The sequence below is a fragment of the Rhinopithecus roxellana genome, chromosome 17 (assembly GCF_007565055.1).
Source record: "Rhinopithecus roxellana isolate Shanxi Qingling chromosome 17, ASM756505v1, whole genome shotgun sequence".
Lineage (NCBI taxonomy): Eukaryota > Metazoa > Chordata > Mammalia > Primates > Cercopithecidae > Rhinopithecus > Rhinopithecus roxellana.
The window spans coordinates 86,893,984-86,910,096 of NC_044565.1; the positions used below are offsets into that span (position 1 = coordinate 86,893,984).

The 16,113-nt window shown below is 39.9% G+C and overlaps 1 protein-coding gene across 4 annotated transcripts in view; it reads left to right on the forward strand.

Moving 5' to 3' along the window:
• The window catches only part of LOC104672416 (serine/threonine-protein phosphatase 4 regulatory subunit 3B), a 33,651-nt gene extending 18,485 nt beyond the window's left edge, over positions 1 to 15,166 (forward strand). For all 4 annotated transcript variants that reach the window (XM_030921377.1, XM_030921378.1, XM_030921379.1 and 1 more), the window contains 2 exons: positions 4,530 to 4,723; positions 13,543 to 15,166. In XM_030921377.1, the coding sequence (XP_030777237.1) occupies positions 4,530 to 4,723; positions 13,543 to 13,638 (290 nt within the window). In that variant the 3' untranslated portion in view covers positions 13,639 to 15,166. The remainder of the gene's footprint in view (positions 1 to 4,529; positions 4,724 to 13,542) is intronic.
• Positions 15,167 to 16,113: the final 947 nt, after the last annotated feature.

Below are 16,113 nucleotides of genomic sequence, written 5' to 3' on the forward strand. Positions count from 1 at the left end.
TAGATGGGCACAGTGGCACTTACCTGGAGTCCCAGCTACTAGGAAGGCTGAGGCTGGAGGATCACTTGAGCCCAGGAGGTCGAAGCTGCAGTGAGCCATGAGCTGCCACTGCACTCTAGCCTGGTAACAGAGAAAGACCCTATCTCAAAAACAAAAACAAAAAAATGTATGTCTTAGAAGATAAAAGCCTTTCTTGGATTTATTATGTAAGTTTGTGATTTTAAATGTGACATTTTCTGAAGGCAATTCTCAGAAAATTTATTTATTACATTTTCTTTGAAACTATTGCTCCTACTCATTTTCAACTCATTAATTTAATAAGTTTTTTTTGTCTCAGCGTGGTGGAGCAAAAAGCCTATTAAAATGTCCTAAGGAATGGATACCTTTGCTAGACAAATTCTTCTGCCTTTACTCATTATAGGTACTGCCCTGACTACAGTCAAAAGAGGCAATACAGCCATATTTGAAGTTCTGTATCCAGTGTTGAGTGAGACACTGTTAAGAATCATATATAAAAATAGTAACCAGATGTTAAAAGGGATTGGACACCTATGTCATAAAACAAACAGAAAAAGGAACCTGGAATATTTAGGACTTACAGACTTGATCATTGTCATTAGGCATTTGGAATATTGACTTCTGAGAGAGATTACTAGGTTTTTACAATGAGTAAAGAAGTGTAGAATCAGTGAGTGGAAGCTACAAGGAGACAATAAAAGGAAGAGTCAGACAGCTCATGAGATTTTAGATGGATATGCTAGATACCACAATGTAGAGTTCTAGCATAGGATGGCTAATTTTGTTATGATCCGTAAGGTCCTTCCTAATACTGAGATTTCTAAGATTCTAGCTGATAAAGACTTATCACTTGTATTAGTTCGTTTAATACTGTTATAAAGAACTACCTAAAACTGGGTAGTTTATGAAGAAAAGAGGTTTGATCGACTCACGGTTCCTTAGGCTTAACAGGAAACATGGCTGAAAGGCTTCGGGAAACTTACAGTCATGGTTGAAGACGCAAGGAAAGCAAGCATATCTTAACCATGATGGAGCGGGAGACAGAGAGTGTGAAGGAAGGAGGTGCCACACACTTTTGTTTGTTTGTTTGTTTGCTTTTTGAGATGTAGTCTCACTCTTGTTGCCCAGGCTGAAGTGCAGTGCTGTGATCTCAGCTCACTGCAACCTCTGCCTCCTGGGTTCAGACGATTCTCCTGCCTCCCAAGTAGTTGGGATTACAGGCATGCACCACCACACCCAGCTAATTTTTACATTTTCAATAGAGATGGGGTTTCACCATGTTGGCCAGGCTGGTCTCGAACTCCTGGCCTCAGATGATTCACCCGCCTTGGCCTCCCAAAGTGCTGGGATTACAAGCATGAGCCACCAAGCCCGACCGATGTGCCACACACTTTTAAACAACTAGATATCATGAGAACTCACTAACAAAAATAGCAAGGGGGTATTCTGCCTCCATGATTCAATCATCTCCTCCAACACAATTACAATTCACGATGAGATTTGGGTGGGGACAAGAGCCAAACCTTAACATTCCACCTTGGCCCCTCCCTAATCTCATGTCCTTTTTACATTTCAAAACCAATCATGCCTTCCCAACAGTCCCCCAAAGTCACAGCTCATTCCAGCATTAACTCAAAAGTCCAAGCACAAAGTCTCATATGAGACAAGGTAAATCCCTTCTGCCTATGAGCCTATAAAAGAAGAAAAAAGTTAGTTACCTCCAAGATACAATGAGGGTACAGACATTGGGTAAATGCTCCCATTCCAAATGGGAGAAATTGGCCAAATCAAAGGGGCTATAGGCCCTGGGCAAGTCCGAAGCCCAGCAGGGTAGTCTTTGAATCTTAAAGCTCCAAAATCGTGTCCTTTGACTCCGTGTCTAACACCAGGGCATGCTGATACAACAGGTAGGCTCCCAAGGCCCCGGCTGGCTCTGCCCCTATGGCTCTGCTGGGTACAGCCCCCATAGCTGCATGCCTGTGGCTTTTCCAGGTACATGGCGCAAGCTGTTGGTGGATCTACTGTTCTGGAGTCTGGAGGATGATGGCCCTCTTCTCATGACTGCACTAGGCAGTATCCCAGTGGGGACGCTGTGTGGGGGCTGCAACCTCACATTTCCCTTCTGCACTGCCCTAGTAGGTTCTTCATAAGAGCTCTGCCCCTGCAGCAGATTTCTGCCTAGACATCCAGGCATTTCTATATGTCTTCTGAAATCTAGATGGTTTGAGAATCAGAGGTTACCAAACCTCAGTTCTTGCCTTCTGCATACCCACAGGCCCAGCATCACATGGAAGCCACCAAGACTTGGGGCTTGCACCCTCTAAAGCCATGGCCCAAGCTGTACCTTGGCTCCTTTTAGCCATGACTGGAGCTGCAGCACCTGGGATGCAGAGTGTCCCAAGACTGCACAGAGCAGTAGGTCCCTGGGCCCAGTTCACAAAACCATTTTTCCCTCCTAGGCCTCTGGGCCTGTGAATTAACATTTGGCTCCTTGTTACTTATTCAGATTTCTGCAGCCCAGCTTGAATTTCTCCCCAGAAAATGGGTTTTTCTTTTCTACTGCATGGTCAGGCTGCAAGTTTTCCAAACTTTATGCTCTGCTCCCTTTTAAATATAAATTCTAATTTCAGGCTATCTCTTCATGCATATGAGCATACACTTTTAGAAACAGCCAGAAGGCTTTTTTTTTTTTTTTTTTTTTTTTTTTTTTGAGACGGAGTCTCTGTCGCCCAGGCTGGAATGCAGTGGCATGATCTCAGCTCACTGCACCCTCTGCCTCCCAGGTTCAACTGATTCTCCTGCCTCAGCCTCCCAAGTAGCTGGGACTACAGGTGTGTGCCACCATGACCACCAGCTAATTTTTGTATTTTTAGTAGAGACAGGGTTTCACCATGTTGGCCAAGCTGGTCTTGAACTCCTGACCTCAAGTAATCCACCCGCCTCAGCCTCCCAGAGTGCTGGGATTACAGGCATGAGCCCCGTGCCGTGCCCAGCCCAGGCCACCACTTGAATGCTTTGCTGCTTAGAGATTTTTCCACCAGATACCCTAAATCGTCTCTCTCAAGTTCCACAGATCTCTAGGGCAGGGGCAAAATGCTGCCAGTCTCTTTGCTAAAGCATAGCAACTATGACCTTTACTCCAGTTCCAAATAAGTTCCTTACCTCCATCTGAGACCTCCTCAGCCTAGACTTCATTGTCCATATCACTGTCAGCATTTTGGTCAAAACCAGTCAACAAGTCTTTTGGAAGTTCCAGACTTTCCCATATCTTCTTGTCTTTTTCTAAGACCTCCAAATTGTTCCAACCTCTGCCTATTACCCGGTTCCAAAGTTGCTTCCACATTTTCAGGTATCTTTTTTTTGAGATGGAGTCTCACTCTGTCACCCAGGCTGGTGTTCAGTGGCATAATCTCGGCTTGCTGCAACCACTGCCTCCAGGGTTCAAGCGATTCTCCTGCCTCAGCCACCAGAGCAGCTGGGATTATAGGTGTGTGCCACCACCCCCAGCTAATTTTGTATTTTTAATAGAGAAGAGGTTTCATCATGTTGGCCAGGCTGGTCTTGAACTCCTGACCTCAAGTGATCCACCCTCCTCAGCCTCCCAAAGTGCTGGGATTGTAGGTGTGAGCCACTGCGCCCTGCCATTTTCAGGTATCTTTATAGCAGTACCCCATTCCTGGTACCAATTTTCTGTGTTAGTTTGTTTTCACACTGCTCTAAAGAACTACCTGAGACTGTGTAATTTATGAAGAAAAGAGGTATAATTGACTTACAATTCCACATAGCTGGGGGGGCCTCAGGAGACTTGTGGTGGAAGGTGAATGGGAAACAAGGCGTGTCTTACATGGCAGCAGGAGAGAGAGAGCAAGGGGGGACATGCCACCCTTTAGAACAACCAGATCTCGTGAGAACTCACTGTCACAAGAACAGCAAGGGGGAAATCCACCCCCATGATCCAGTCACCTCTCAGCAAGTCCCTCCCCTGACACGTGGGGATTACAATTTGATTTGAGATTTGAGGGGGGGACACAGAGCCAAACCGTATCATCACTGTACACATCATGCTCTACTTTTAAAAAAGTTCTTAGGAAACAAAGGCAATTTTTTTTTCTTTTTTCTTTTTTTTTTTTTTTGAGACAGAGTTTTGCTCTTGTTGCCCAGGCTGGAGTGCAATGGTATGATCTCGGCTCACCACAACCTCTGCCTCCCGGGTTCAAGTGATTCTCCTGCTTCAGCCTCCCAAGTAGCTGGGATTATAGACATACGCCACCACACCCAGCTAATTTTGTATTTTTAGTAAAGACGGGGTTTTTCCATGTTGGTCAGGCTGGTCTCGAACTCTGGCATCGGGTGATCTGCCCACCTCAGCCTCCCAAAGTGTTGGGATTACAGGCGTGAGCCACCGTGCCCAGGCAGCAATGTTTTATAAGTTTTTAAATTATTGCTCTTTTTAGATGTTTTGACTTAGCAGTATTTATTGATATATGTTCAAAATTTTACTTTTGCTTTAGCAAAAGAAAGTGAAGACAAGGAAAACCTTCCCAAAAGGACATCTCCTGGTGGCTTCAAATTTACTTTCTCCCACTCTGCCAGTGCTGCTAATGGAACAAACAGTAAATCTGTAGTGGCTCAGACAACACCAGCAACTTCTAATGGATCCTCTTCCAAAACCACAAACTTGGCTACGTCAGTAACAGCCACCAAGGTAGGTGAAACAGCATTACACACAAACTTTGCTTTTCCCATCTGTGAGATTTTTTCATGTTTACTGAAAAAAATTTGGATAATCAAAACAATTTCAATAGAATTTTTGTTATCAAAACATTGTTGATTGTAGAATTTTATTTTATTTATTTTATTTTATTTTATTTTATTTTTTGAGACAGAGTCTCACTCTGTCGCCAGGCTGGTGTGCAGTGGAGTGATCTCGGCTGACTGCAACCTCCGCCTCCCGAGTTCAAGCAATTCTCCTGCCTCAGCCTCCCAAGTAGCTGGGACTATAGGCGTACGCCACCACACCCAGCTAATTTTTGTATTTTTAGTAGAGACAGGGTTTCACCGTGTTGGCCAGGGTGGTCTCGATCTCTTAACCTCATGATCCACCCACCTCGGCCTCCCAAGGAGAATTTCATTTTATTTAGGCTTATGATAATAAATGTAAGCATCCTTCCTCCTTGTCCCCCATTCTATTTTTAATATTTCACTGACTACTTAGTGTTACTGCATTTTAAATTATTTTCTTGGATAGGTGAGTAGTAGAATATCTTCATACATACGGTCACATTCATCTTCACAAAGTCTGTTCCAGTTTATGTTACTATAAACTGTGTGTGAGTGTGCCTGGCCAATTGCAGCTTTGCCAGCGCTATAATTATTTTTAGTATTTGCCAGGTAGGTAGGGGAGACAGTATATAATATCTCATTTCCAATTGTGTATACTTTATTAGTAGTAAGGCTAAATATTAGCCTTTTGAATCTGCTCTTCTCTGCAAATTGGATTATATTATTGTTGATGAATCTTTAGTTAAGGATATTAGACTTTCTGTTGTTCTTATAACATATGTGTTTCCCTTGGTTACCTTTTTTTATAAACAAGTTTAAATTTTATATGAAACATTTTTCTTGTTCATATGTTATATGAAATCATCCTTTTTCCCCAAAAAGGAGTGGCTTAAAATAAAAAGGCATAAATATGGGACAACTATTGTATAAAGATAGAAAGACAAGCAGAAACACCATGGTAGTGCACACCTTACTGAAGGAATGCCTCTTGTTTGGAACACAAAATATAAGTCTAAGTTTATTTTACAAAAATGAAGAATTTTCATTCAAGTAGTATAGTGAGATAGGCTTTTGACAATAGCATTTTCATGGTATTCTGTATTTGAAATATATTTTATGTTTTTTAACTGGAAAATTTTAAAATTAATTTTCAACTTTATGGTAGGACAATTTAGAGTGATATTGTGACACTACATTAAGAATGTTTGGGCTGGGCACAGTGGCTTACACCTGTAATCCTAGCACTGTGGGAGGCCAAGGCAGGAGGATCGCTTGAGCCCAGGAGTCCAAGACCAGTCTGGGCAACAAGGTGAGACGCCATCTCTACAAAAAGTATTAAAATATTAGCTGGGTGTGGTGGCACACACCTGTGGTTCCAGCTACTCAAGAGTCTTAGGCAGGAGAGTTGGTTGAGCCTGAGAGGTGGAGACTTCAGTGAGCCATGATCTTGCCACTGCACTCCAGCCTGAGCAAGAGAGTGATACCCTGTCTCAAAAAAGAGTATTTGCCATAGAGTTGTATTGTTTGGGTTCAAATATTGACTCTGCCTCTTTCTAGCTGTATCACCTTGAATAAGTTATTTAATCTCTCTGGGCCTTAAGCTGCCTAACTTCCTGCTTCCAGGTTGTTGTTGTTGCGACAGAGTCTCACTCTGTCACCCAGCCTGGAGTGCAGTGGTGTGATCACAGCTCACTGCCTCCCCTACCTCCTGGGCTCAACTGATCCTCCCATCTCAGCCTCCCGAGTAGCTGGGGATGCAGGTGCATGCCACTATGCCTGGCTAATTTTTGTATTTTTGGTAGAGATGGGTTTTCGCCATGTTGCCCAGGCTGGTCTCAGACTGCTGGGCTCAAGCAGTCCTGCTCAGCCCCCCAAAGTGTTAAGATTAACAGGAGTTAGCCAGCATGCCTGGCTGACTTTCTTGTTTTAAAAAGGAATAAAATAGTAGCTACTTTATAAGCTTGTTGGGAAGATTAAATTATTTAACAAATGTATAAATGCTGAGAACACTGCTTAACACCTTCTCAATGTATGTTAGCTTTTCTTTTTTTTTTTTTTTCAAATCGAAGTAATACATGCACTTACTTTCAAAAGTCAAATATTACCGAAAGGCAAGTTTATATTAGAAAAAAATCAGTCCCTCTGTTCCCCTCCACAAAGACCCCTTTGAACTCTTTTAGCTGTGTCTTTTATTTCTAATAATATGTCAATACTGCATACCTTTTCTATCCTACTTTTATATCCTGTTCATTTTGTTTTCCTATTATATTTTCTGTGATATTTCCCTGAGTTTTTATTATCCTTCCAGATAATTTACTTATGAATGAGCAAAATTAAATGCAAACACCAACACCTTTTTCACTCTTCTTGACACTAACAGCAGATTACAGAATACATCTGTTATACATCCTTTTTAGAGACGGGGATAAAAACAATGTTCTCGGAAAACAGTTGCTCAATCACTGTAGACACAGAATTTTGAAATTAAGCAAGATAGGAGTTGACAGAAGTTAAGCACCACTTTAATTTGCTCTCAGCCTTCTTAACAAAGTGTGCCCACATTCCTAAGGGGTGGCAGATTCTTTATCACCAGTTGCCCTTTGTTTTAGCCAGTTTCACCAACAGTGTTAATTGCTATAGTTGAAGGCTGGCTAGACATTAGCTAGTAATGAATTTAAACAAAACATTTGTTTTTATGATATAAATGCCATAAAGACACAAAATACTTCTTTAGTTGTGTAACTGTAAAACTTGCATGTTTTCTATGAGGAAAAATATAAAATCAGAATGAGAAGCCATTTGTGGATACTAAAATAAACACTTGTCACAGACTCACAGTAGAGAAACCTGTTATCTTACTTTTTTATGTAGCAAATTTATCTTGGTGAATTCCGCATATCAGGACATTAGAGATTTCCTGCATAGAACTCAAAAGTATGGATATACCTTAATTTATAATTAGCCTCTATCGATGGGCATTCAAGTTGTTTCCAGCTTTTTGTAGTTATAATCATTGCTGCAATGTGTGACCACTTACATACATCGTTTCATATACATGTGTATTTCTGTATAGAATGTGCATTTATTATAATGTTGTAGGATTACAGGTGTGCGACACCATGCATGGCTAATTTTTGTATTTTCAGTAGAGATGGGGTTTCACCATGTTGGCCAGGCTCATCAGGAATTCCTGGCCTCAAGTGATTCCCCGACCTCGGCTTCCCAAAGTGCTTTTTCATAGGTTATTGTTGTCATTTATTTTGATCCTTTCATTCACATAGGAAACTACTCAAGTGGTAATCTTAGGATTTCCTTTCATGAAAAAAAAAAAAGGCAGATTTTAATAAGAGTGCCAAGACAATTTGATGGAGGAAAGAGTACTCTTTTCTTTCTTTTTTTTTTTTTTTTTGAGACGGAGTCTCGCTCTGTCGCCCAGGCTGGAGTGCAGTGGCGAAATCTTGGCTCACTACAAGCTCCGCCTCGCAGTTCATGCCGTTCTCCTACCTCAGCCTCCTGAGTAGCTGGGACTACAGGCGCCCGCCACACTTGGCTAATTTTTTGTATTTTTAGTAGAGACGGGGTTTCACTGTGTTAGCCAGGATGGTCTTGATCTCCTGACCTCGTGATCTGCCTGCCTCGGCCTCCCAGAGTGCTGGGATTACAGGTGTGAGCCACTGCGCCTGGCCAGAATACCCTTTTCAATAAATGTTACAACTGTATATCCACATGCAGAAGAATGAAGTTAGAGGCCTATCTCACATCATATACAAAACTCTCACAATGGATGAAAAGATCCAAATGTAAAAGTTGTAAGTCTAAAGCTCTTTTTTTAAAAAAAAGCATAAATGTCTATGACCTTGGATTTAGGCAATGATTTCATAGAATATGACACAAATACCACAAGTGACAAAAGAAAAATAATAAATTGGACTCTATCAAAATTTAAAAATGTTGTACTCAAAGGATACTACCATAAATTGAAAAGACAATCCACAAAATGGGAAGAAATATTTGTAAATGATATATCTGATAAGTAACTGGTATCCAGAATATATAAAGAACTCTTACAGCTCAGCATGACAACCCAGTTTTAAAATGGGCAAAGGATTTTAATAGACATTTCTGCAAAGAAGATACACAAGTGGCCCATGTAAGCATGTGGAAAGATGTTTAACATCATTAGTAAGGGAAATGCAAATCAAAATCACAATATGATAGCATTTCACATCCTCTAGGATAGCTATAATAAAAAAGATGCACAAAAACAAGTGTTAGCAAGAATGTAAACTGTGACATCTGTTGCTAGTGAGAATATAAAGTAGCACAACAGGCCAGGTGCAGAGTCTCATGCCTGTAATCCCAGCACTTTCGGAGATCCGAGGCAGGAGGATCACGTGAGCCCAGGAGCTCGAGACCAGCCTGGGCAACATGGCAAAACCCCGTCTCTACAAAAATTAGCTGGACATGGTGGCACATGACTGTGGTCCCTCGGGAGGCTGAGGTGGTAGGATCACTTGAGCCCAGCGTGCAGAGGTTGCAATGAGCTGAGATCACATCACTGCACTCCAGCCTGGGCAACAGAGTGAGACCATGTCTCAAAAAATAAATAAGTAAGTAAGTAAGTAAGTAAGTAAGTAAGTAAATAAATAAATAAATAAATAAATAAATAAATAAAAATATAATGGTATAGCAGCTTTGGAGTATAGTCAGGAGGTTCCCTAAAAAGTCAGAGTACCGTATGACCCAGAGTTACCATATGACCCAACTACCTCATTTCCTAGGTATATAAGAAAACTAAAAACGTGTCCACTGTAAAACTTGTGTATGAATGTTAATAGCAGCATTGTTCATAATAGCCAAAAAGTGGGAATAACGCAGATGTCTCTCAGCTTATGATGAATGGATACACAAAATGCGGCATATTCATACAGTGGATATTATTTGGCCATAAAAAGGAATAAAGTCCTGATATGCTAAGCATAGATTAACTTTGAAAACATTGTGGTAATTGAAGTAAACCAGTCACCAAAAAACCACATATTATATGATTCCATTTATATGAACTGTCCAGAATAAGCAAATCCACGGAAACAAAGTAAGTTAGTGGTTGCCAAGTGCTGGGTGGTGGGGGGTGTGGTGGGGGAATGAGGACTGTTTTGGGGGACTTTTTTGGTGGGTGAAATGATGGAAATGTTCTGGAATTAGTGGTGAGTGATTACATGACTTGTGAATATACTAAAGCCACTAAATTATATGCTCTAAAAGGGTGAGTTTATGGTGTGTGAAAATTACACACTTTAAAAAGTTGACTTTATGGTATGGACTTAGTGCCCTGCTTTTTGGGGGAGGTGTTAGTTGTTTGTAGTTCCCCCCACACCCCTTCTGTGAAGCCATCTAATTTTTACAGACAAAGCTAGTCTCTTACACCTTGTAAGTATAAGCGTGGTTGTTAGTGTTCTGAGAGCCTACATAGCAAAGCTTATTGTAGGGTAGCATGTCTGCTCAGTATACAAAATTTAAATGTATTCTTTCATTTTCAGCCTGGCCTTACCCATGCCCTTTTCTTTGCCTAAAATCTTGAAATATACGGTCCTTTGCTCTGTAAAGTTCATTACATTCTCTATAGAGTTTATTCTTTATAGAGTCATTTTCTCTGTAGAATTCCCTATAGTTGGTGATGGTGGAGGGACAGAAATCTCCTGGCTGTCAGAGGTGTAGAATCAATGACCCAGTTATCTGTTTTACTATAATTTAACTGTCTTCCCTGCTTTCCCCAGTATTTTGGTGCCTTTACTGCCTAGCTTCTTTCTGGGGTTCTCTTAAGACACGCCAGTTTCTCGTTTCTGTATCCCTCTGCAAATACTTAGTTCTTGGCTTCTTCTTGTTTTATGAGTTGCCTTGCCTCTGATTTCTCTTTTCCAGAAATGCTCTGGCAACTCTAAACTGCTGTTTTCTCTTCTCCTGTCTGTTTCTTTGCTGGTATTTACTTTTTAAATTTCTTACGTAAATACCCTGCAAAAACAACCCAAATGTCCCACCAGAAACTCAGGAATTAAAGTATATGAGAAGCTGGGCATGGTGGCTCATTCCTGTAATCCCAACACTTTGGGAGGCTGAGGCAGGCAGATCACTTGAGGCCAGGAGTTCAAGGCCAGCCTGGTGAAAGACACGGTGAAACCCCGTGTCTACTAAAAATACAAAAGTTAGCCAGCCATGTTGGTGCGTGCATGTAGTCCAAGCTACTTGGGTGACTGAGGCACAAGAATCACTTGCACCCTGGAGAACTGAGATCTCACAACTGCACTTTAGCCCGGGCAACAGAGCAAGACTATAAAAATATATATATATTCATACCATGGAATGCAAGAGTTTAAAACAATGAAATGGAACTTTATGTCCTGACATCAAAAGCTTTTTTTTATATGAACATGATTGTAAAAGAGTAAGTATAATTTCAAGCTGCTATTTTAAAACAGTACATTTCTAGATATATATTAAAAGTATGGAATCAGGTTCACAAAGTGCATCTCTAGATTCAGGCCATTTTACTTCCAACATTTCACATTTTGCATTTTTATTATTTTTATTGTAAGCATGTTTTAAATGTATGTTAGTTTGCAGAGATAATATAAGTAAAACTCAAATTGTATAACTGAGTTTTTCAGACAATTTATTAATCTTGGGCAAAAACAAGTATTAACCATTTGGAATACATATGTTTATATATTGTGATATGTAATACTAAGCATAATTAAAACTTTGCAACTTTGCTGTCATCGTTTTAATTATCAGATTGGTGCCTTTTTATACGAGAATTATTTTGTTTTTCCTCTCGTCCAATTTGTTTGGCTTAGAAACAAAATAATAGAAAAACAATAGTAGTAATAGCAGCTAATAGCACTTATTGAACACTAACTACATACCAAGCACTGTGCTGAAGTGCTTTAGATGTTTTGTTGTCAACTTATTTATTTATTGTTGTTGTTTTTTTTTGAGACGGAGTCTTGCTCTTATTGCCCAGGCTGGAGTACAGTGGCGCCATCTTGGCTCACTGAAACCTCCACCTCCTGGGTTCAAGCGATTCTCCTGCCTCGGCCTCTGAAGCAGCTAGGATTACAGGCATGCGCCACCACACCTGGCTAAGTTTTGTATTTTTAGTAGAGACGGGGTTTCACCATGTTGGTTAGGCTGGACTCGAACTCGTGACATCAGGCGATCCACTCACCCTGGCCTCCCAAAATGCTAGGATTACAGGCGTGAGCCACTGCGCCTGGCCATCAATTTAATTTTCAAAATAGTTCACTGAGGCCTAAATACTACTATACCAATTTTACAGACAAACTGAGGCAGAGATATTAAACTACTTGCCCAAGGGTTTGTGGTTTTATTTTTTTATTTTTTTGAGATGGAGTCTTGCTCTGTTGCCCAGGCTGGAATGCAGTGGCGCGATCTCTACCTCCCGGGTTCAAGAGATTCTCATCCCTCAGACTCCCGAGTCACTGGGACTACAGGTGCCTGGCACCACGCCAGGCTAATGTTTTATTTTTAGTAGAGATAGGGTTTCACCATGTTGGCCAGGTTGATTTTGAACTCATGATCTCTCAGGTGACCTGTCTGCCTCAGCCTCCCAAAGTGCTGGAATTACAGGCATAAGCTACTGTGCCCACCCCCAAAGTTTTTGTTTTTTGTTGTTGTTGTTGTTGTTGTATGTAAAACGTGCTGTCATTAGAATTTGACATCAGACCTACAGTTAGCCTGTTTTTAACAATTCAGCCATGTTGCTTCTTGCATATCCAGACTTAAGATGTGTATGTGATTAAGTTGAGAAACAGATTCTCAGACAGGTATATAAGTCTTTCTGATAACTGTTTCTAGCTGCCCAGAGGCCTTTTTTTGGTTGGTTAATATTATAGTGATTTGGTTACATTCTGGTAAAACCAGGTATCTCAGTACTTTAGATAAAGAATGAGTTACTTCTGTTGCATTTGTTTATCTCCTAGAGGTCTGAAGGGTTTGAACTAAATACAGTGTTTGCAGAAGCCCTCTTAACCTATAGGACATAAGTTTTCATGGGATTGGCTCAAAATGAATGAAACGCTGTGGATGTATAATTTTCTGGAGAGTACCCAGAGTTTTTCTAGGATTTTCACACAGAAGTTCCTCATCAAAGGCCAAGACCACGAATTACCTCATCCTTATTTTTCTTTTGGTCAGAGAGCTAGCCCTGAATGTTTTACTTACTATTTTATAGGAATCATTTCATGTGTTTATCTTCAGCCATTTAAGCTATACTTCAAAAGCACAATGAAAACAATGATGTGTACTTAGTGATGAAATATACACAAGATGAACAAAGACTACAAGGGGATTTCTTGTGGTAATAAAATTAGAGAAATGCACTAGTGCATCTCCAATGTCCTTTCTAGCTTTCAAATGTTATAATTGTTATCCCTATTTGGAAAAGTAGGCATTTTCCCACAGTAAAATTTTGCAGAATTGAGTTTTGAAGTATCATTAATAATCCAAGAACCAGATAGAAAAGTTAAGGGTTACTGCAAGTGCTACTAATTAGTACTCAGACGTTCGTAATTTCAAGCAGTTCCTTTATCAAATTCAAATGTGTTAATTTCTGATATGATTTAGAAAAATGATTTCTGATATCTTTAAAAGTGATTGGATTTGTACTAAAAGCTCTTTTTTGTTATATATGTTTAAAGAAAATTTTTTTTAATTCTTCAATAGGGAAGTTTGGTTGGCTTAGTGGATTATCCAGATGATGAAGAGGAAGATGAAGAAGAAGAAACGTCCCCCAGGAAAAGACCTCGTCTTGGCTCATAAAATATTTATTAGGGGACCCTCAACATGTGGTCTTAAAATGCTGCAACTGTTCAATGAGCTGTAAATCCGAATCAGAAAGCTTTCTCAATTGAACTTAGAAAATATACAAGGAGTAGCAAAAGACACTCAATATATCAGCTAAGGGAGTTTAGTTCTAATAAAAAAACAGGCTTCCCAGGAACTTCATTGCTTGCTAGTAATTAAGGGGTTTGCCTTTTAGGCTGTCAAACGTTAATAACCAGAACCTGGGAGACAGCTTCTCAGCAAGGAAGTCACAGGTTTTGGGACGGTTTAGGGGAGGGGAAAAGGTTGATAAAATAATGCAGGGTTGCTCCTCGGGGTGTTGATCTAAAAACAATTTTACAGAACTTCAGTTGTAAACTCAATAACATTACTTGTATAATGGTGCTGACCATGTTGTTGTTTTAATCAGTTGCCTCTTTTTAAAAGAAATTTTTATGGAAAACACATTCAACTATCATAAAAAAAAATGAAGTTAAGCTGTTGGGACCATTTATTTAAGATTTAACAAAAGTTCAGCCTTTTAGGTAGTTGAAGGGAAGTACACCCCATATTCAGCACATGTTGAATTTTCTACACCAGGAATTTTCAATATGTATATTGATGAAAACAAGCTCAATTCAAACTGGACAGTTTTAAGATAATGTTAAAATCAGCACTTTTAGAGACAATGAAGGCCAAGAATCAGTACAGTAGTATTCCAAAATGATTTTCTCTAGAAATTTGAAAGTGGATAGAACAGAATGTTTTCAACCACCTACCAGTACGATCTTTTGTGGAAGATACTTTGAAATCACTTTTTGCTTTGTTAGTAAAGTTCTCTCTCTTTCCAGAGCTACAAGTTTTAAAGTGTTACTTATACAGACCAACAAAGAATAGTGCTGAATTAAGTGGCATTTAGTATGTAGAAGCCATTTTGATCCAAGAAGCGACTTGTCAACGTCAGCATGCAGCACATGTAGCTTTTCTGTAAACAAGGGTGTGATACGAAAGCTGCTTTTTTAAGAAGAGTAAAAGCACATTCCATGTACGTAAGTGAACTTTAAAATTAAATTGAGGCAAACAGTTATGTTTTATTTTTAGAGCAACAAGTTAACTGTACATATTTTAATGTTAGTTTGCTCATCTATGATCTGAGATCATGCCGAAGTGAGAAAAATGTCCCCAAAATACAATTTAATGCATTGGGAAAAAAAATTTTTAATGGTACTTCCAGCCACAATCTTTAGATCACCCTTGTAATGTGTTATGGGTCCACTTTTCCTGGAATAGTTTAATCTGAAGCAGTTTCCCCTGTTTTGGAGATTTTGTAGTTAATTTTAATTTTGGCTGTTTGGAAAAGATGAGCTGTTTGTGTAGATATGAAGTATAGTTTTTCCATAAAACAGATGTTTATTTTGTATTAAAAATACCACTGTACTTGTTTTACACCATTTGTATACATGTGGTGATATTAATGCTAAACTGTAAAATTCAGGAATTAAAATGTGACCCTGTAATTCCATAATTGATGTTTGTGTTTGGTTTGTTGTAAATATAAATTAACTCCATTTTGAGATATGTCAATTTTACAGTATCTTTTAAAAGGCAATAAAATTATACATAAATATTTATTATAAACTGCTAGGTCATACCCCAGTTTTAATGAAATAATTCTAAACAAATGCGGGTCAACGGCACTTTATCACTGACTACTTATAGAAGGTAAGCCTTGGGGAAATCAAAGCATCATGGTATGGAGCTTTTCTCACCTCTTCAGTTAAAGGTGTACATATAATAAGAAAGAAAGACCTTCCACCTCATAAGGCAGGTGACTCAGGATATTTTAAACCAAGATCAGTAAAGTTCCTATCCACTTTCTTTGAATCAGCAAGTTTTATCCAGACCCATCTCTCAGCTTTTATTAAATTTCTTCTTATAATAAGCCCACATGTAAAACAGTTTCCTAGTTACTTTTTGTTTGTTTGAATCTCGCTCTTGTTGCCCAGGCTGGAGTGCAGTGGCGCAATCTCAGCCCACTGCAACCTCCACCTTTGGGTTCTAGTGATTCTCCTGCCTCAGCCTCCTGAGTAGCTGGGAGTACAGGCGCCCATCACCACACCCAGCTAATTTTTAGTAGAGGCAGGGTTTCACCATGTTGGCCAGGCTGGTCTTGAACTCCTGACCTCAAGTGATCCGCCTGCTTTGGCCTCCAAAAGTGCTGGGATTACAGGTGTGACCCACCGTGTCCAGCCCTCCTCATTACTCTTGACTCCTCTTAAGTAACTTTAAGTCCTAGTAGGAAGTACTATTTTTCTTTTTTTTTTTTTTTTTTTTTTTTTTTTTGAGATGTAGTCTTGCTCCATCACCCAGGCTGGAGTGCAGTGGCACGATTTCAGCTCATTGCAACCTCCGCCACCTGGGTTCAAGCAATTGTCTGCCTCAGCCTCCTGAGTAGCTGGGATTACAGGTGCC